General features: G+C 31.8%; 5 protein-coding genes and 1 pseudogene across 5 annotated transcripts, besides 1 other annotated feature; 4 read left to right on the top strand and 2 right to left on the bottom strand. All coding sequences in view use genetic code 12, as the record gives it.

Moving 5' to 3' along the window:
• Window positions 1-2,270: 2,270 nt before the first annotated feature.
• Window positions 2,271-4,226, top strand: CD36_61710 (conserved hypothetical protein; the record flags this gene model as incomplete). Its single annotated transcript, XM_002420897.1, has 1 exon — window positions 2,271-4,226. The coding sequence occupies one exon, from the start codon at window positions 2,271-2,273 to the stop codon at window positions 4,224-4,226; it is 1,956 nt and encodes a 651-aa protein (XP_002420942.1).
• A 700-nt stretch (window positions 4,227-4,926) lies between these two features.
• Window positions 4,927-6,273, top strand: CD36_61720 (eukaryotic translation initiation factor 4B (eIF-4B), putative; the record flags this gene model as incomplete). Its single annotated transcript, XM_002420898.1, has 1 exon — window positions 4,927-6,273. One exon carries the CDS (start codon window positions 4,927-4,929, stop codon window positions 6,271-6,273), a length of 1,347 nt encoding a protein of 448 aa, XP_002420943.1.
• Window positions 6,274-7,522: 1,249 nt separating this feature from the next.
• CD36_61730 (subunit of the RNA polymerase II mediator complex, putative) lies at window positions 7,523-8,100 on the top strand (the record flags this gene model as incomplete). The annotated part of the gene is made up of 2 exons (XM_002420899.1): window positions 7,523-7,579; window positions 7,651-8,100. 2 exons carry the CDS (start codon window positions 7,523-7,525, stop codon window positions 8,098-8,100), a joined length of 507 nt encoding a protein of 168 aa, XP_002420944.1.
• A 129-nt stretch (window positions 8,101-8,229) lies between these two features.
• CD36_61740 (uncharacterized mitochondrial protein, putative) lies at window positions 8,230-15,954 on the bottom strand (the record flags this gene model as incomplete). The annotated part of the gene is made up of 1 exon (XM_002420900.1): window positions 8,230-15,954. One exon carries the CDS (start codon window positions 15,952-15,954, stop codon window positions 8,230-8,232), a length of 7,725 nt encoding a protein of 2,574 aa, XP_002420945.1.
• A 436-nt stretch (window positions 15,955-16,390) lies between these two features.
• Window positions 16,391-16,770, bottom strand: CD36_61750 (annotated as a pseudogene).
• Window positions 16,391-16,770: a sequence feature.
• A 1,833-nt stretch (window positions 16,771-18,603) lies between these two features.
• On the top strand, window positions 18,604-20,487 carry CD36_61770 (NAD-dependent malic enzyme, mitochondrial precursor, putative; the record flags this gene model as incomplete). The annotated part of the gene is made up of 1 exon (XM_002420901.1): window positions 18,604-20,487. The coding sequence occupies one exon, from the start codon at window positions 18,604-18,606 to the stop codon at window positions 20,485-20,487; it is 1,884 nt and encodes a 627-aa protein (XP_002420946.1).
• Window positions 20,488-20,586: the final 99 nt, after the last annotated feature.

Raw genomic sequence — 20,586 nt, forward strand, 5'->3', positions numbered from 1 at the left:
TAATGAAACACACCATAGTTTAGTTTGACTGTAATTTTTTTTTCATTTTTTTTTTTGCAACCAGATTATTAAGAAATGATTGAACTAACTCTGTCTAAAAATCTCATATTTTAATATTATCATGTAGATAACACCATAACTCACCTCCTTTCCTCCCTATTCTCCATTTCCTCCTTTTCATCCTAAATACCAATTGAAGAGAAATGAAACAATTCTGATTATTTTAAATCAATCAAGTTCAACAATAATAATCATTTGAATTATTTTGTGATTAAAAATCAAATATGGATGGACAATTAAAAACTTACAAGAATATAAAATATTGTTGTCACAACTTTCTTGCCCCCCCTTCCCCCCCTTCCCCCCACCTTCTTCCATTGAAATAATTGAAGGGTCTTTTGATTGTTAGATTTACTATTCCTATATATCATCATCATTAATCCATTTTGCTGTATGTTGTTACTGAAACTGATTCAGAATGTGTGAATTAACGTTCAAGAAATATTTACAATTTTGTTTAACTATAAAAAAACGCATCACATTTGAATAATTTACAAGGTCATTTTCCCTAATGAAGTTAATACTTACAGTATGTGTTATTTTAATGGCTTTTTTTTTTCTTTTTTTTTTTTTTTTTTTTCTTCGTATTTGCCGTTGTTGTTTGTGTATTGCTATTAGATCAATAAAGTAGAAGAGAGAGGTGGGGGGGGGGGATTCATTCAAATTACGAAAATACGATAGACATATGGCAATAACTTACTGATTAATTTTATAAACACATAATAATTTTGATATCGAAAATTCAATTTAAGGAGAAAGAAAGAAAGAAAGAAAGAAAAAAAAAATAAGCTTCCAATTTTTTAGTCTTGTGATTAGTGTTGCGACGATATACACAAAGATTGTATAAATGTGGTCTAATCGAGGAGGCAGATGGAAATGGCAAATGGCAAATGGCAAATGGCAAATAAATACTTCATTCATAAGTTAGAGGATTAGAAACTAGAAATTTTTTTACAATATTAATAATTCAAGTTTTGATTTTATTTCGCAAATGAAGATCAACTTTTGGCAATTCTTTCACATCAAAACAATAACGAATGGAGAACAATAATATATATATACTGAACAAGAGGGAGCAATTACAATGAAAACAAAAAAAAAAAATAGTACTTGAAGCAAAGCAAAACTGTGTTATTCATTTTGACAGGTTGAATATATAACAATAGGGGAATGTGATGGTTGTCATTGGAACATTGGAAACTTGATTTCTTATTTGTAAATAGAAAAGAAAACTTTTTGAAATAACTGTTAATATCAAATTGTGCCATTACTATTATTATTTGTTATTCAAATAATGTGAATTAACTTATATAGGTAAAGGAGAGCAACAAAAAACAAAAAAAAAATTCTACGGACATCTCTCTATCAAGTCAAATCATCAACTGTGGTTATATCTAGATAGTATATAATTTACAATTCAGGAAGTAACGTCGGTTAAGTTATAGAACTGACTGTAAAATCAATTATTCATTTCATGGTATGGTAGTATTAAAGAAAGCTACTATTATTAATTATTATTAATTATTATTATAATTATTACTGTGCCTTGTTTTGTTTTGTTTGAGATGGGGGGGGGGGGGGTTTAGAAGATATAAAATTTTAATCAATTTAATTCAGTTAAAATCTCCCAAAGAGTAAATAGCAAAAAGCAAAAAGCAAAAAAAAAAAAAAAGGTCAAAGTCAAAGTCAAAGACAAAGACAAGAAAAAAAATAAGGACAAGAAATTTTCTCTATTTAGTTAGAAGGAAGCAAGGAAGGAAGGAAGGAAGAAAAGTTCCAAAAGTTCCAAAAGTTCCAAAAGTTTTTCCTTGTTATTTTTATAAATACATCTTCATTCCATTAATACATCTATTATTATTATCTCGAATCATTGTTATTGGTTAAGAAAAAAAAAAAAAAAAAAAGAAGGCACAAGGTAGAACAAGAACAAGAAGAAGAAGAAGAAGCAGAAGCAGAAGAAATCAAGATTTGAAATTATTTACTCCCACCCCCCCCCTCCCACTTCACTTGTTTTTCTTTGATCTGATTTAATATCATCATCCGTTGTGTAAAATATATTCAAATTTATTTATTTATTTATTTATTTATTCTATTATTTTTGTTTTTTTGTTTTTGTTTTTTTAAGGGAAGGATAATCCTTGTGTTCATTTCTTCTCTTTAATTTTACTTTCAAAACTAAAAGAATTTAAAAAAAAAAATCTAGCATTATCATGTCAACGACAATACCAACATCCTCATCGTTACTACAAGCGACTGAAACAATTTCACATATTAGTTCATCATATTCATCAACAATACCCGTATCAACAACAACTTCTAATGATTTTGGATCACAAAATACTACTATTGGTTCAACCCCTTCAACAGTATTATTTTTTCTTGCATTGGCAGTTGGAGTTTTAATTGCCTTGATATTTGTTTTCTTCACAATACGATATTTTGTTCGAGCAAAATATGGTGTCAATTATATTGGTATTACTAGAAGAGGACTTTATGGATATAATCATAATCATCATTTTAATAACAATAATAACGCAAATCAATCTTCAAATATTATTAATGAACATACATTTGCTCAAATATTCACAACTACAGAAGTACAAGATCAACTTGATTATATTCGACAACATCATTATTTACGTGGAGAAATAATTGATCGAAGATTGAATCAAGAAGATGGAGATTCCTCGACTGAAACAGCAAGACAAAGACAACAACAACAACAACAACGAAGAAGGAGAAGACAACGAAGAAGAAGAAGAAGAAGAAGAGGTGGAAGATTTGCAAGAATGAAAAAATTGACTGCTGAAGAAGTTGAATTATTATTCCCTAAGAAAACTTATCATCAATGGCTTAATGGTGGGAAAGAAGAAGATGTTGAAAATCGAGAAGATTTATTTTGTGAAGTGAAGGAAGAAGAGGATGAACATCAAGAACATCAAGAACAGAATAATAATACCAATGGTCAATCGAGTAGTGACGATAATCATAATAATCATAATAATCATAATAATCATAATAATCATAATAATATTGATGGTAATGTTGCTGTTGTCGTTGATGATGAAAACCACAATTGTTATTGTCAAACAGAAGATAATGAATCAAGTAATACATTATTTACTGCTCGAACTTCAGACATGACCAACACAAGAAATACTACCACTAATACTAATAATATTAATAATAATAATGATAATAATGATAATGATGAAATTGAAATGAAAGAATTAAATCTTACTGAAATCAATTCTAAAAATGATTCTAATGATTCACAAATCAGTTTACATTTTGATTCAGGATCATGTGCTATTTGTTTAGAAATGATTGAAGATGAAGATATTGTTCGTGGATTAATTTGTGGACATGTTTTCCATGCTGAATGTTTAGATCCATGGTTAATTAGAAGACGAGCATGTTGTCCAATGTGTAAACGTGATTATTTATTTAAAAGAGATTATCAAAATCATAATGGGAATAATAATCCATCAGAAAATGCAAATAATCAAAATCAAAATCAAAATCAAAATCAACAAGCAAATAATAGTCATAATAATGATGTAAATGAAGATAATAACAATGATGACAATGACAATGATGTTGATGATGTTGATGTTGATGTTGATGATGATGATGATGATGATGATTTACGTACAATTGATTTGGATATTGAAGAAATCAGAAATAATCCAAGTTTACAAATGATGTTACAAGAATTAATCCCACCAGGAGAAAGAGTAAGAATATTACTTGAAGATTCAAGATATCGTGATTTGAATTTTGAAGAAAGAGGTCATGAAATGGCTAAACGGAAATATAATAATATTTTCAAAATTATATGGTGGAAAATAATGGGAATTTCTAAACTTGATTTTTATCATTGGGCTGTTCTTAAATTAATTGAAAAATATCATCATGATCATCCTGAAGGAATAGAATCAATTATTGAAAGTAATTCACCACAACAAAATACACAACAACAGAATATTGAAGTTGAACAAGATCAAGATCAAGATCAAGATCAGGAAGAAGCTGAAGTTGAAGCTGAAGCTGATACAGCCAGCAATTCTAGGAATATAAATGAAGTAAGAAATTCGGGAAGTATGGAAGAAGTAAGTGAAGTTTCTGAAGCGACAAGGATGGAAACGGTTATGAATAGGGTTTAATTCGTTGATTTGTTAATAGGCTTAATTTTTCAATTCAATTATCTTTTCTTGTTTTTTTTTTTTTTTTTTTAGTATTTAGTTTTTAGTTCTTATTTTTTATTCAATATATTTATTTATTTATTTATCTATTTGATTAAATAAGCTTGAGAGAATGATGGTTATAACCATTTTAGATTAATAGTTGCCAAAAAAGAAAAAACAGTGAGTCTACGTAGTATAATGATAACTTAATCAATTACCATCATAATTAAGGGTTGGTCTTGATATTTCTTACGCACAACCTGATGTGTGTGTGTGAGAGAGAGTGTGTGTCTGTGTGTGTGCGTGTGTGGTCTAAAAAAAAGGGAATGAGCATTAAATTAATTTTCAAAGAAGAAAAAAAAAAAATGGGAAAATTTTTCAAAAAAAAAAAAAAAAAAAATAAAAAAAATTATCATCGCATTATAAATCAGTGGAATATTGACAATATTTATCATTATATCAACACCAATTGATTTAGTAATATATAAATTATAATTTTCAATTAATTATCTGTCTGTCTGTTTGATTGATATTACCAATTTAACAGAATATATATATACACACACTTAACAATTTTTTTTTTTTTTTTTTTCAAACAAAGCAAATATTTTTCATCAATTTACATACATACATACATCTACACTATTATTATTATTATTATTATTAATTAAACAACATCATGGCACCACCTAAAAAAAATGTTAAAATGGACTTAGGGTCTTTCTTGGCTGATGATACTTTTGGCGGAGGATCATGGGCTGATGAAGAAGTTGATTTGAACACTATTGGTGTTTCATTAGAAACTTCAAATTTTGCAGGATCAACTGCGGCTCCAATTGGTAATGTTGGTGGTAGTGGTGGTATTAATAATACTACATCAACAGGGTTTGGTAATGATGAATTTAAAAGAGAAAGAAAAGAATTTCCTATTCCTGATCAACCACCATATCGTGCTAGAGTATCTAATTTACCATGGGAAGTTGAAGAAGATATTGTCATTAGACATTTTGAAGATAGAATGCAAGCTAAAGATATTATTTCCGATATTGTTTTACCAAAAGATAGAGAAACTGGTAGATTAAGAGGATTTGCTTTTATTACATTTAATGATCGTGGTTTATTAGAAGAATCTTTGAATTTATCAATGACTGAATTTCAAGGAAGAAAAATTTATGTTAATGTGGCTGCTCCACCAAAGGGAGAAGATGGTGATTGGAGAGCAGGTAGATCTGGTAGTAATAGAAGAGGTGGTGAAGGTCGTGAACCAGCCCCAGAATTGGATTGGGGTGCTGCCAGAAATTCTCAAGCTGAATTACCACCAAGACAAAGATCTAACAGAGTAGGTAGTGGTAGTGGTCCATCGGGTGAATCAACAAGACCATCAAGAAGACAAGAAGCTGAATTAGATTGGGGTTCTGCTAGAACTTCAAGAGATGGATTACCACCACAAAGAGAAAGATCAAATAGAACACCAAGAAAACAAGAACCAGAATTTGATTGGAATACTGCTAGAAACACTCAAGCTGAATTACCTGTTAGAGAAAGACCACAAAGAGATAATTTTGATGGAACTCCAAGAGATAATTCTTCTAGACAATCTTCAAAAAGACAAGAACCTGAATTTGATTGGAGTTCTGCTAGAAATACTAAAGCCAATTTACCACCAAGAGAAAGACTTAATAGAACTGGATCCAATAATGGTAAAAAATCAATTGAACCTGATTTTGATTGGAAAAGAGGTCAAAGTTTACCATCTCGTAATGTTTCAAGATCAACTGGTAATCAAAGAAATGTTAAAAAAGATGAACAACAAAATCAACCACAAAAACCACAAAAATCTCATTTCAGTGTTTTAAATGTTGAAGGAGAAGATGATGAAGATGAAGAACAAGAACAAGAAGAAGAACAAGAGGAACAAGTCCAAAAAAGCAAACAACAAATTGACAATTTACAACAAGCTACTAGTAAATTAACTGTTTCCGAAGGTCAAGAAGATGGTGAAGGTTGGGAAGTTGTTAGAAAATAAAACATTTTTTTTTTTTAAAAAAAAAAAGAAAAAAAACAAGAATATTGAATTAGAATAAGTGAAATGGAAGGTAAAAATCAAAACAAACAAACAAAAAGAAACATAAATCATTATTCTACCCTTAGTTTTGTCATTTTAACCCCAACTCTCTTTCCCCCCCCCCTTCCTGTTGTATTATTTAATTTGTGATTTTAATTAATGTGATACAGAGAAATTGTTGTTAAATCAATCCTAATTTTCTTTCCAGTGTATCATTATTTGTGTTTCAATTATATTTTATTCTTCAAAAACGCCTTTGAAGATTATACAAGCGGTTTCTTTTTCTATATTTTTTTCTTCTTCTTTTTCTTCTTCTTATTAGCTTACTTTTGTACAATAGGTATTATATATATATATATACATATACATATACATGGTTTTTATTTGATAATTTGAGTTTACATTATATGTTTAATAATGGATTTGTGTTCGAGCTCTTCCACTTTTAGAAACAGAATCTATATGATTATCTCCATTTTTAGTTAACGGTTAATAGTACCTATATATATATATATATATATATATATATATCTTCTTAATATTCATTGTATCAAATGAATACTAATCAAGTGATTCTTCAACTATTATATTAGACCTTGTTTAGTATGGTCATGTGTGTGTACCGATAGTTTTTCCTTATTTTCTCTGAAGGATCTAGTTTATATATTTTTCTCTGAAACAAATTCTTATTTAGATTAATATGGACGACGACGGCGATCAATTAGAAAATTGTTGTGGGAATGAAAAGTATGAGGATTGGCTTTTTTGAATTAGTAAAGTTTTCTGATATATGATGGATTGTCATGTATGAAGTTTTATTCTATGGGATGGTTTTATTCTTTTTGGGAGTTTGAAGTTAAAAGAAAGAATGGTCAAAAAGTCACATTACTTTAAATCTAGCAAAGTGGAATAAGCTAATTAGTTTACTACTGTTTTATTCTACAATCATGTATATTTAGATGTTATAATAAATGTATTAATATTTAGGTATATTCAATGTTTAATTCATAGTTTTTTAAACCTATGATTGTTACTGTAGAATCTCATAGTGTGCGGATTTACCAATATCAACAAAATACAAAAACCCACCAAGACTAGCCTTAAAAAAAAAAAAAAGAAAATTAAAAAAATATCCACACACTATCAAAGTATATCCCTCTATAATCATTAACTTACTTCCTTGAATCATTAATATTTCTGGTTATTTGAAATGACATCAATTCCTAATAGTACCCAATCAAATGATTACTACCTAATAAATCCTGAAAGTATGTTAGATAGTTTTTTAATACACCAGAAATCATACCCATTTACTAACAATTTCCATATGTTTATTTAGATATTTATAAATCACCAAAACCTACTCCAAAAGACAATCTAATAAAATTATATGGATTAATCCCAGTGACAAAATCTTTAACTCGTACAAATCCTGATGGATCTAAAGGAGTAAAATTAAGAAAATCATATAAAAATCATATTCAAGATTTACCAGGTAAACATCAAATATCACCAGCAAAACCAATTCCTCCAGGATTATTAGATCCTTTGATTGAACAACATCCTGATATTATAAAACCATTAGATCCAGAATTATTAAATAAGGCATTAAAATTTGATCGTACTCCAATTAATGGGATACCAGGATTTAATAGTTCAGATTTGGCAATAAATGATCAACAAACATTAATGAGAGGTGATGATATGGGAGATGATGAACATGGAAAGAAAATTAAACGTAAGAAAAAAATACAGAATGGTGGTGATCCAAAAAGACAACATATATAATTTCATTTATATTTGATTGCTTTATAGATAGAAGAAAAGTATACAAGTGGTTCAATCATTGAGAATTATGCATATATATATATATATATATGCATGTGTATTATATATTCATTTAAAATCTATTTTTGATTAATTCTCAACCTTTTGAGAGGAAATATGGATTTCTTTTCGAACATCTGATATTGACCGAATTCTTTCCCGTTTTTTGATAATTTTCTTTGATTTCCCCTTTTTAGCTTTCATTTTATTTCCCAATAACCTTCCCACATGACCCAATATCATTTTTGTTATCATACTTTGTAACATTTTGCTTATATCCCTATAAGACACAATCTCATTTGTAATATTGAATTCAGGAAGGTCTATTCTAAAATCATTAACATTAAGAATCCGTTTAAATCCTTTATTTAGCTTAAGGGTAACTTCCAATGAAATTGCATTGACATTCAATGATACTACTGAAAAATACTTTTTTGATCTTTCAATCATTTTTTCAACATCTTCATTGTCATTGATTTCGTCATTGGAGCTTGCACTTCCACTTGCACTTGCACTTGAAGATGATTTTTTGCTCGATAACATAGTCAAACTTCTTTTCATGTTGCTACTTTGAGACATTTCTTCAAATTTAGGACCTTTGTTGATTCCCTCATTCTCAGTAATCAACCCATAATCTTCTTCTTCCAGATTATCTTTAATGTTATCTTTATTCTTTTCGTTACTGACAGCTATAATTTTGCTATCTTCCAAGTTCCCTGAATTAGAATAAGTAATGAATTTCATTAATTTGTCACCAGTTATTTCATCAAGTTTGATATTCAACGGCGCCGCATTAACAAATACATTCTCAATAATTTTTATACCACCAACAGACTTGTTCATTGTCCATGAAAATTCAATCAAATTTTGTGAAGAATTTTCGTTTATTGGTTTAATAAAATCAGGGTATCTTGCCAGTTCAATAAGGTTGAACCCTCGCATTGTACCAATATGAAGTTTGTTAATGTTGGATCCACTTTCAAGTTCTTTCCGAGTATACATCCCTTGGGCCAAGGCAAGATCCATAATTGGGGTTCTATCATCCTCCAATATCTGTAATATAATTTCATCTGCTCTAATCAACCACGACATCAGTAAATTGTTTGAAGTATCAGAAGCAAAATCGCCTGTCAATAATGTTCGCAACAACAAATAAATATCACTAGCAATTTCTCCACGCTCAAGATTCACTTGTAAGTAATTATTAAGATCCTCATTGTTTAACTTGCCTTGTCGGAAACTGTAGTTATTTAACAATAATTTCAACAATTTATGATGTTGTTGCATTTTTGTTAATCTGCTAGTAATAGCACCCAAATCTTCAAAATCAATAGAAAACTTCATCTTCTCGATTTTCTTGTGGATAACTTTACTCATAGGCTCGCTATAAAACAACAAGCTCACTATGATGACATACAAGGTAAAGTATTGGCTTGATGTAGATGTGATCACCACAGAGGGCATATCAATACCAAGCCTAAGAGGTGCTTGTTTTGCATTGTCACTATTGTCGTTTTCTTGCTCTTCCTGCTCCATATCTTGTGCATTTGCAGAAAGCTTACTTGACAAAATTTCACTTTCATAACACATTGTCATAACGGAAAGCTTTTCAATCAATAAATTGTTGGCTCCAGCCCATTTGCCATTTTGGGTTATTTCTGTACCTAACCATGGTGGCCAATTCGATTTAGCACCATATGGATTACTTATACTCAACATATCAGGACACCCAACAATATCCTCTTTATTCAATACAAAAACATTGGCCTCTTTAAGTAAAATACCATATCTTGTTTCTAATAATATTTGATTTGCGTTATTCTTGGAATCCATGATAGACAAAATTTTACCCTTAATAGATGGTGTAGAAATGAGCACAACTGAATCAGGGTAATCTTCACTTTGTAATTGAATTTGAGGTGCAATCACGTCAATTAAGTAATCCTCAACCACTTTTTCATCGGGTCTCGTTTCTCGTAGTATTGTGTTGAAATTGTCGAGTTTTTGTTGTGAAGTAATATCTTTATTAGTAGATGCCTGTGATCTAATTCCTTCCAGTGTAAAACGACGGATTATTTCTGATGTAGATGACAAATCATCTTTATCGTTAAATGCATTCACGCTATCCATCATTTTCTCTAGTGTTTCAATTGACTGGTGTGACAAGTATTTTCGAAGTTGTGATTTCAATTTCACAAAATGTATGTACTTCAACGTCAAATTCCGACAATTGAAATTCCATTTAAGGAGCATGTTATAGAATGTAAACTTGTTATGGTAATTCTCACTATTATTCATACCATTTAAAGTAGATGTACGACGCATTTTGGATTTAACACCAGCCTTGGTGGTACTAATTTCTTTTTGCAAAAACAAAATTCGTTTCTTCAAATCTGCTACAGGTTCCGGGGCAGACGTTTTGGACACTTTTTTAACTTGCTCTTGTAAAGCGTTGAGTCTTTTATTCAAGACATTCAACTTTGTTTCCAAGGGATTCATAGCACCCAAATTACATTTATGGATAACTTCTTTCCCAAAAGCATTCTCATTTTCGGGTTTACCACCATGTGTATCCCTTTCATAAAAGAACCTTTGTAAATACATCAATGGATAAATGTCAACGGTCCTGACACAATCTTTAATTGAAGTTAAAAATGCCTCTTGGAAATCCATAATATCAAACCAGCGATGATCATTGTCGTAAATATTATAAGTTGATTTAGTGTCACTTGAATTGGAATGTGATTGTGTGTATAAATTTTGGAGGAATGAAACATGCATTACACGTAAGTCTATTCCTGATAAAACGACTTCCCCCAAATCAAAATTCATTTTCATCACTTTTTCATTCTTGGACAACTCTTCATGGTAAAGTGTTGCTGGCTCTTTTCTTTGATGCAAATCAACCATAAAATCATCTACTTTGGCTCTTAATCCAATACATTCTATTCTATCGTTGTTGATATCAACAATTTCGTCTCGATAAACATGGGCAATAAATAAGGACTTTAACGTAAAGGAAAATTTATTTGTGAATAAATGTTGTGAAAATTTAACCGATTCTTTTGCTTCTCCAAACATCTTGCCTCGTCTGACTGGTAGCTGCATATTGCTAGCAAATAACTTCCACCAATCAAAAAATTGTTGGAAAGTACCAGGACTGAGATGAATTGTATTATAACTAGAATTACTTGTCGATTCTAATGAGATGGCCATGTGTATGAATTGACTTCGGAACCCTGCATAAGAATCATGACCTTTTTCACAATATTTAGGATCAAACAACTGTACTTCATAATGAGGTTTGAATTCATCGGTTCTTTTACCATTTGTATCTTTACGTTCAAGTAAAAACCCAACTTGAAAATGAATTCCACCACTAAGGTTGACCACATTTCTCTCAAATACTCGAGTCGCATGATCAAAATCAGCTTGACCAGTAAAATCTTGAAGATAATATGCAAAGCAAGAATTAACGACATTTGGCGAATTTGGTAAATAAATTGAGTTTTTACTACTTCTTGTCCATGCCAATAACGGCCCTGCCAAATAATTTGGAATATACCAAGATAATTTATCTGCAGTAATATCGAAATAATTTTTCGAATTATCATTTTTGTTAATATCCCAAACAACATTTTTTCTAAATGACAATACAAACCCACCAGCAGTTGTGAATAGATCATACGGATCTCTTGATCCTTTAAATGCAACTTCCAAACTCTTCCTGGTTCTGATTTGACATTTACCATGTAGAATATACTTTAGCTTATCCCAGAATCCCAATTTAGTGGATGGGTCCACCGGCGGTTTCGAAAACCGATCAAAGTTTGCCATCATCTGTTGAATGCCAAAATTGTAAGAGGCACCCCAAACAATTCTTGTTGGATAGTTTGAATTAAAAACACATTCTAAATCTGTGTACAATTTAACGCTTGCCAAGGTTTTCTCCATAACCAAAGACTCGAATTTATTCAACTGTTTATGTTTGTTTTTGTGTTCTGGTACTAAGGGGACATCAATTTGTCTCATATGTTCTATAGCTTTTACGAATGCTTCAGTTATCACCAAATGACCATTCAATTTGAAACTTGTCTCATCCATATCTTTGTTACGAGGGGAATGCAATAAAGGCAAAGGATAATCTCGTAGATGCATTCTCAATTCTCCTAACTGTAGCGCCATATACATGGGTATCAATAAAGTGTATTCGGTGTTTTTGGGTACACCTTGGCCAAAATCGTATATAAAATTGGCGACTTCATCGATATTGAATTTCGGTTTTGAAATGTCTAATTGGAACTTATCCATGTAAACTGAGAATAATGGCAGTGCATATACATATGTTACCACATCATCATTCAAGGATTCATCTAATTTGACTTCATTTCCTAGTAAGTATTCTTTGTTTGCAATAATTTCATTTCTTAATTTACTTTTATAGACATTCACTTTACGAATCCAAGAATTAGATATAGTGCGATTCAATCGACTCAAGTTGTCAAAATAATCTTCGGTGTCAACATGGCTAGCATTTGCTTTGGTCTCAAACAAATTATAAAGCTCGAGTCTTTTTCTTTGTTCAACTTTACCTAATTGATATATCATTCCCAATTCTGTTTCAAAAGGGTCGTCCTCCATACTAAATTTCAATGATTTCGATTTGAAGCGAATAAATGGTAATAATTTTGCCCTTTGTAAATTTGGATGAACAATATTCAAATCTTTTTTGGTACTTTCATCTTTCAACAATGCAATTAAGTGCTTAACAAGCTTAACAGTTATGGAAATATTGTCGAAAAACTTGTAAACAACAAATTGATGGGGTTGTATAAATCTAACAGCATCAGAATCAAGTTCAATGTTTAAATCCTTAATCGAAGATGATATCTCTGTTTTGAATTTGAGTGTATCCAAACAAAGTAAACGACACCATTTATTTGCCACTAACGGTGATTCGGCAAGTCCCCTCAAAAATGTAATGGAAAAATCGGCAGTTCTATCCCGGTAAGCAGCTTGTATTGCTTTTAATTGCAACCTTACCTTGAAATCTTTACTTAAACATAAAATCATATCCAGATAATCTAATTTAAAATCCAAGTGCAAAAAATCCAAGATTGAAGGGGATTTGTGAACGGCGTTAGGATCAGGGGACAAATTGTTATTAAATTTAGTCAAATCTTTATTCAATTTGGATTTAATGAGTTTGATAGGAGCTATAACAAATTCTCTGATAAGGTAAATGGATCCAATTAGAGTGTATAGCTTATATCTATTGTAATCAACCAAGATGTTTCCCACTTTCACCTCAGTAATAAGCTTGTTGTTTCCATAATAGTCAAAAACGGCGCTTACATTGGTCTTGATTGATGGAATCTCCAAAAGACGACTAAATTTACCATTCAAATCTGTGAGTGCTGACAACTTCAACTTTTCAAGAGTGGTATTGACCACCCAATAAACGGCGTCATTGTTCAGATTAGTTAAAGTCTCCAGTGAAGCACAAGACGCGACTGTTGATGGCGTTGACTCTCCACTTTTTTGCGAATTCTTAGCAACACCAATGCTTAAGGAGTCAAATTTAAAGTCAATTTGTTTCAACTCGTGGTCATCATCAAAATCAAAATCAAATTCAGGGGATTCGGTTCTCGATAAATCCTTTTTGGGTATCAAAACTGACCTGGATCCCAATGCAATATTAAGGTATGTCACATTTAAATCAACTCTAGTTAGCCATTTGGGCAAATATCTAAACAATTTCTGCTCTAATGTGGGTTTTGCCTGTTTTTTGAAATACGACAGTTGACGAAGTTGTAGTTCGTGACGTAATTGAAGAAATTGTAAATTCAACATTTTGTTGATAACACCAACCTCAAGATCTGTCTCTGCGATTTGAGTAACATCAAGTAATAAATTATGAATTCCAGTGAAAATATCAAGGTTTGTCAAGTCAAGTGTCACTTTATCGACATCAACTAAAAGTTTTACTGTTAAATTCTTGAAAATTTCAAGTTTTATATCAATGTAACTTGTATGTGCTACTTGTTTTGTAACTAGCTCTTTGCCATGAAGGTCTGATACGTCTGAGAATGGCTTTTCATAGTAGGTGATCAAAGGTAATAATAACTGACAGCTTGACGTATAGTCTCTTGTTTCTGTTGTTGATAATGTGAAATTTAACAAAGAATACGAAAATGTTAAAATTTGTGTATTCTTATTAGGTTCACAATGTCGAAGGACTAACCGTGGTTGCTCAACTACCGTCTTGATATCCAAGCGTGGATAATAATCTGTGAGGTATCTCCATATTCTCGCATTGAGCTTTTCCTTATGATGTGGGCTGCCAGGATGAATCTCCAATTTTGACATCTCACTATCATCAAAGTCGTCATCAGGAGAGTCAGAGGATGACGTGGGTGTCGTCTTTAGCACTTTAATAAGCTTTTTGATAGTTTTCCATTTTTTCAATAATACCAAATTATAGAGCAATGAACTTAATTGATGAGTATCCAAATCAAGTATTGGGGTGCTCGCAGAAAAATAAATTTCCACGACACAATTCTTAAAGCCCCTTGCTCTTACCACTTGGTCTAGTATGTTTGTCTTGTAAGTCAATGCAAAATTAGGAACATTTATTATTTCGTCAGTGTTGTTGTCCACTTGACCAGTAGGTAATACAACTCTTGATGCAAAAAAGACTTTCAATAGTTGAACAGAACAAGTTAAATGATATGGTCTGTCTCGTTTGGAGTTGAATAACACCTCAAATCCAGCAGCATCAGAGTACATTCTGGAAAAATTAAAAGATGTTGATTTTGTCATCATTTCCAAGCAGGTTGCAGGTCTAACGTCATTAAAGTACTCTTTGAAATCAGGGTTATTTTCCATAGTAACAAATGGAATTTCTGAAATTTTCACATTTTCAATATGGAGATTGATCTCTGAAACAATGGCGTGTATTACCTTGAAAGCGTTTTCCAAGCGTTGTAGCTTATGCTCTTGTTTGGCATCTATTTCTGCTTGTGATAGAGTCAGCTTGTTGTTATCATTCTTTTCTATTTCCTGTGAATCCTGAAGGATAAAATAATATTTGATTGCATTAAACACCAGAAAATCACTGTCGTTGATATTCGCTCTGGTTCTTAAATCGTCCAATACTCCGGTTTCAAAATTAATCAGAAACTTGGTCTCAAAACCAGCTCCCCCAACTTGAAATGGTTTGATAACATCCCCTTGTGTCTTTAAATGATGAAGTACGTTATTAATATAAAGGCCAGCTTTAAACGTGATTTTTTCATTAGAACGCTTACTATATTTTGAAGTTGTTGTAAATTTTAAATACTCTATTATAGTCTTGTTCTGCGATGGAGTGATGATAGAGGTCTGTCTTAGTTCCAAATTCAATTTTGGTACGTGTCGAATAAGTTTGGAGACCACAGATTTTCCAATTCTATTTTGCGGGAATATATTGACCACTGGGGCAGAAGGATCTTTAAAACTATGGTCATTGCGTTTCTCTTGAGAATGTTGCTTTTGGTTATTATTTGCATTTGGCATCAACTTGATAGTTAAGTCATCGATGATTGTCATTTTACTATTACCCCATAGTCTAAATCTCAATGACCCTATAGATATTAGATATCGTTTTGTATGAAATGATATTCCATTGAACAGTATCCCATTGTTTATAGTGATGGTCAGAAGATGGAACCCAGTTAGTTTGAAAATGATATACCAAAACAGTACCCATCCAATGATTATACACGATAGATAAAATATCAATTTATCTATATTTATGTATTGATTAATGTACATGGGAATATGATGTAAGAAACAGTGTGTGAATATCGATGGTTGTAAAAGACTAGGACTTTCTTAAGCGAGATAAAGCAAACAAAGCAAAACAAAAAAGAAAAAAGAAAAAAAAAAAGTAGTAGTAAAAGATAAGTTAACGAAAGAATGAAAGTTATTGGAAAAAGTGATTAAATAAATATATTGGATTGAAGGGGGTTGTAAAAAGTAATTTGTTGTCCAAGTAATAATAAAAGATGTGTGATTATTGCATTTGGTGACTTTGTTTGAATATAAAGTTTGTTGAATGAATAAACAAATTTAAAGTTGTATGTGTGGGTGTGTTGTTTGTAAAAGGGTGGTGGTAGTAGTAGTAGTAGTAGAAGGTGGTTAGTGGTGGGGTGGAGAGAAAGAGAAAAAAGGAATTTGGGGGCTGGCTTGAAAAAAAAAAAAAAAAAAATTTCAGTTTGTTTACTTGTCTGCCTGCTGCTGCTGACCTCCTTATTGTTAGTAATTTACGATTGCTGTGCATCGCTTGCACTTTTATTTTATTTTATTTTATTTTTTTTGTTGTCCTGGGGGGTGTAGGTAAACTATTTGTTGGCTTCTTGTTGTCTCACACGCAAAAGCAAAAATAATAATAACAAGAATAATTTCACTTTAACCGGAGGTGTCGGGGGAACAAGAAAAAATAGCATACAACCAAAAGTGGTAAATATGCCCCATTAGTGGTGAATAATAGAAATTGTTATTCAATCCTTAGATAGGAGAAAGTGGGGAACAATATGAGATATAAAATACACTTTATACCAACCAAGTAATTATCTTCATTATGGTGTTCGCCATACAAACAATTCAACATTTATATTGACAAAAGTAACAATGCTAAACACCAGAAGTAAATTTGTTTTTCACACAACTGAATTATTGAATAGATGATGGGTTTATTTATATCTAGGCAAGGAACATTAAGAATAAGATTCCACTACGTTTAAGTTGACACGGCTGTTTTAGAACTGCCAAGAACATCACAATTTATCTTTCTTTTCCTATAATCTGCCATGCTTGGTATATGTTATTATGCGACAAAGTATTTACTGAATTTATCAACACATTCTGTAGTAGGTATTGTTGGAAATGAATAATTGGCAAAATGTGTAACTACATTGTTATATATTATGCATTTATAATGTGTTTTTACACATATCCCAATGGAGCTAACTTGTTGGTTTTGGGTGCAAGTTTTGGATCTACATTGGTATGTGGTTCTAAAACTTTATGAATATATTTATGGTAAATTTTTCAACGAATTTAAATGAAAAAGTAACCACTTTTGTATTATTAATAGTATCGTTGCTAAACATTTACTGGTAGATGTTTCTAATTATGATAACATGAACTGTTTTATTACTTGATATAGATAATAGTTAAACCAGAAGCATATACAATGAACCTAAACTGGTGACATCAATTAATCAAAAAGAGTTGCAAAAAGATTCTCTTCGAGTTTGTAGAAATCTCGTTATATTGCAATTTTGTGGTCTCCGGATTTTTCCGTTGCAACAAGAAAACCAACAAGAACAAAATATGAACCCTATTTTATGGGCCATTCAGTTGGTCTGAATAGTCAAGGAATCAATGTGAATACTCTTTTGATTTGTGCTCAAAATGCAAACTGTTTAAGGTAGATCTACAAACTACAGTGTATCAAATAGTATTGTATATTTTGAAATGTCAAGAAAAAAAGCAACACAAAAAGAGAACATGACAATAACAATAACAACAGCAATTATTCCGATATAGACCATTCGAAGAGAGCAATGAATATTTCATTTCACGAAAAAGAGGGGAACATTCTATTAAAAATTTTTGGGCTTTCGTCGCACAGATGCCCGATTGGTGAAACTGAAAAATCAAACCAGGGTGTTCTTCTCGATCCTTGGCGGACATTTGTTGTCAAATAATAATAATCTAGTGATGACAGATATCCTTAGACGTGAAACATATCGAACACAAAACTAGACAAGTTTATCATTTTCCAATATTATACGCATTAATCACAGTTCGGAATTATCAGAAATTCAGAAACATTTTGCAATCTTCTTTTTCACTAGTGATGTTGTCTCCTCCCGCTGGTCCTAAAATGAGTTTAAATTATTGCCCGGTTACGGTGAGAGAGAAAAAAAAAATAGTTCTCAGTAATAACAGAAACACTAATGAGAAAGAAAAAACCTTTAAAAATTTAGTGTGAATTACAATTTGGCAATGGGAAATACCGGTTAACCACAAAACCCAACTAATTTTCTTTTTTATATTGATACAATGATATTTCATGGTAATAACCTGATTCTTAACCACAACACCACCAGTTAATGTTTTCTTTTGAAAAACGTTTCAGATAATTATAATATATATAAGCCATTTAATTTCTAGAAACGCAATTAGTGTTTTTTCTTTTTCAAACTATTGAAAATCAGTTTCCCCCCCCCTTGCCTTCTCCCTTCCATTGCTCCGTGTTTTTTTTTTTCTCCCTCATCCTTACCTGTTGGGAAGTTCTAATTATCTTTCGAAAGGCTGATTATAAATCTTGGGACAGAAAAATCTTCAACACGTTTTCAAACTTAGACATTCATATTAGATATATATATATATACCCAATTCAACATCAACACAATGTTAAAGGTTGCCAGACCCCAGATCCGATTTAATTCAACCACAGCCGCAGCTGCAGCCGCAAAGACCGCTCAAGTGCGTACTCGTACTGTTAAAACCCCCGTTGGCATTAAAGCTGCAATTGAGTCATTAAAACCAAAAGCCACGAGATTGTCAATGGATGGTCCAGTTGAATGTGCAATTTCAGGGTTTTCCTTGTTGAATTCACCTCAATTCAATAAAGGATCAGCATTTTCCAAAGAAGAAAGAGAAAGTTTTAATTTGACTGGACTCTTACCTTCACAAGTCAACTCCTTAGATGAACAAGTGGAAAGAGCATATCGACAATTTTCCTATTTGAAAACTCCTTTAGCCAAGAATGATTTTTGTACATCCATGAGATTACAGAATAAAGTGTTGTATTATGAGTTGGTGAGACGTCATATTAGAGAAATGTTGCCAATTATTTATACTCCTACTGAAGGTGATGCAATTGCTAGTTATTCCGATAGATTCAGAAAACCAGAAGGTTGTTTCTTGGATATTAATGATCCCGACGGTATTGATAAACGTTTATCTGCTTACGGTGAAGATAAGGATATTGATTATATTGTTGTTTCCGATGGTGAAGGGATCTTGGGTATTGGAGATCAAGGTGTAGGTGCCATCAGAATTGCTATAGCCAAATTGGGTCTTATGACATTGTGTGGTGGTATTCATCCTGCAAGAGTTTTGCCAATTGCTTTAGATGTTGGTACAAACAATGATAGATTAATAAATGATGAATTATACATGGGTAATAAATTCCCAAGAGTTAGAGATGAAAAGTATTGGGATTTTGTTGATAAAGTGATTCAAGCAATTAAGAAGAGATTTCCTAGTTCAGTTTTGCATTATGAAGATTTTGGCGTGTCGACTGGTAGAGATTTGTTGTACAAGTACAGAGAAGAATTGCCTTCATTTAACGATGATATTCAAGGAACTGGTGCTGTGGTAATGGCATCAATTACTGCTGCATTGAAGTATTCCAACCGTGACTTGAAAGATATTCAAGTCTTGGTCTATGGTGCTGGATCTGCTGGTTTAGGTATTGCTGACCAAATCACCAATCATTTGGTATCACACGGTGCCACTGAAGAGCAAGCAAGAGGAAGAATTCATTGTATGGATCGTTATGGCTTGATAACTGATGAGTCCACTAATGCAAGTCCGGCACAGCTTAAATATGCTGATCCTTCTTCAGAATGGGATGGTGTTGATACTAAAAGTTTATTGGCATGTGTGAATAAGATTAAACCAACAGTTTTAGTTGGATGTTCTACCCAAGCAGGTGCTTTTACTGAAGAAATCGTCAAGGAAATGTATAAACACAATCCACAACCAATTATTTTCCCATTATCCAACCCAACCAGATTACACGAAGCAATTCCCTCTGATTTAATGAAATGGACAGATAACAATGCATTGATTGCAACTGGATCTCCATTTGAACCTGTGGATGGATATTATATATCGGAAAACAATAACTGTTTCACATTTCCAGGTATTGGATTGGGTGCTGTATTATCCAGATGTACTACAATTTCCGATACTATGATTTCAGCAGCAGTTGACCGATTGGCTTCCATGTCTCCGAAAATGGAAAACCCTAAAAATGGATTGTTGCCTAGATTAGAAGAAATTGATGAAGTTAGTGCTCATGTTGCCACTGCAGTTATTTTACAATCCTTGAAAGAAGGTACTGCTAGGGTGGAGAGTGAAGAAAAACCAGATGGTGGATTTGTTGAAGTGCCCAGAGATTATGAAGGTTGTCTTAAATGGGTACAATCACAAATGTGGAAACCAGTGTATAGACCATACGTTAAGGTGGAATACGTTTCTGAAATTCACACTTATCAATATTAGATAGAGAGATTTGTTTGAGTTTGTATTTTTTATGTTTTAATTGACGTGCAATTGATAGAATAGGGTAGGAATGTTTGTCAAATGAGTTTTAATGTAGAC

This window comes from Candida dubliniensis, chromosome 6 (assembly GCF_000026945.1).
Source record: "Candida dubliniensis CD36 chromosome 6, complete sequence".
NCBI classification, from domain to species: Eukaryota; Fungi; Ascomycota; class Pichiomycetes; order Serinales; family Debaryomycetaceae; genus Candida; species Candida dubliniensis.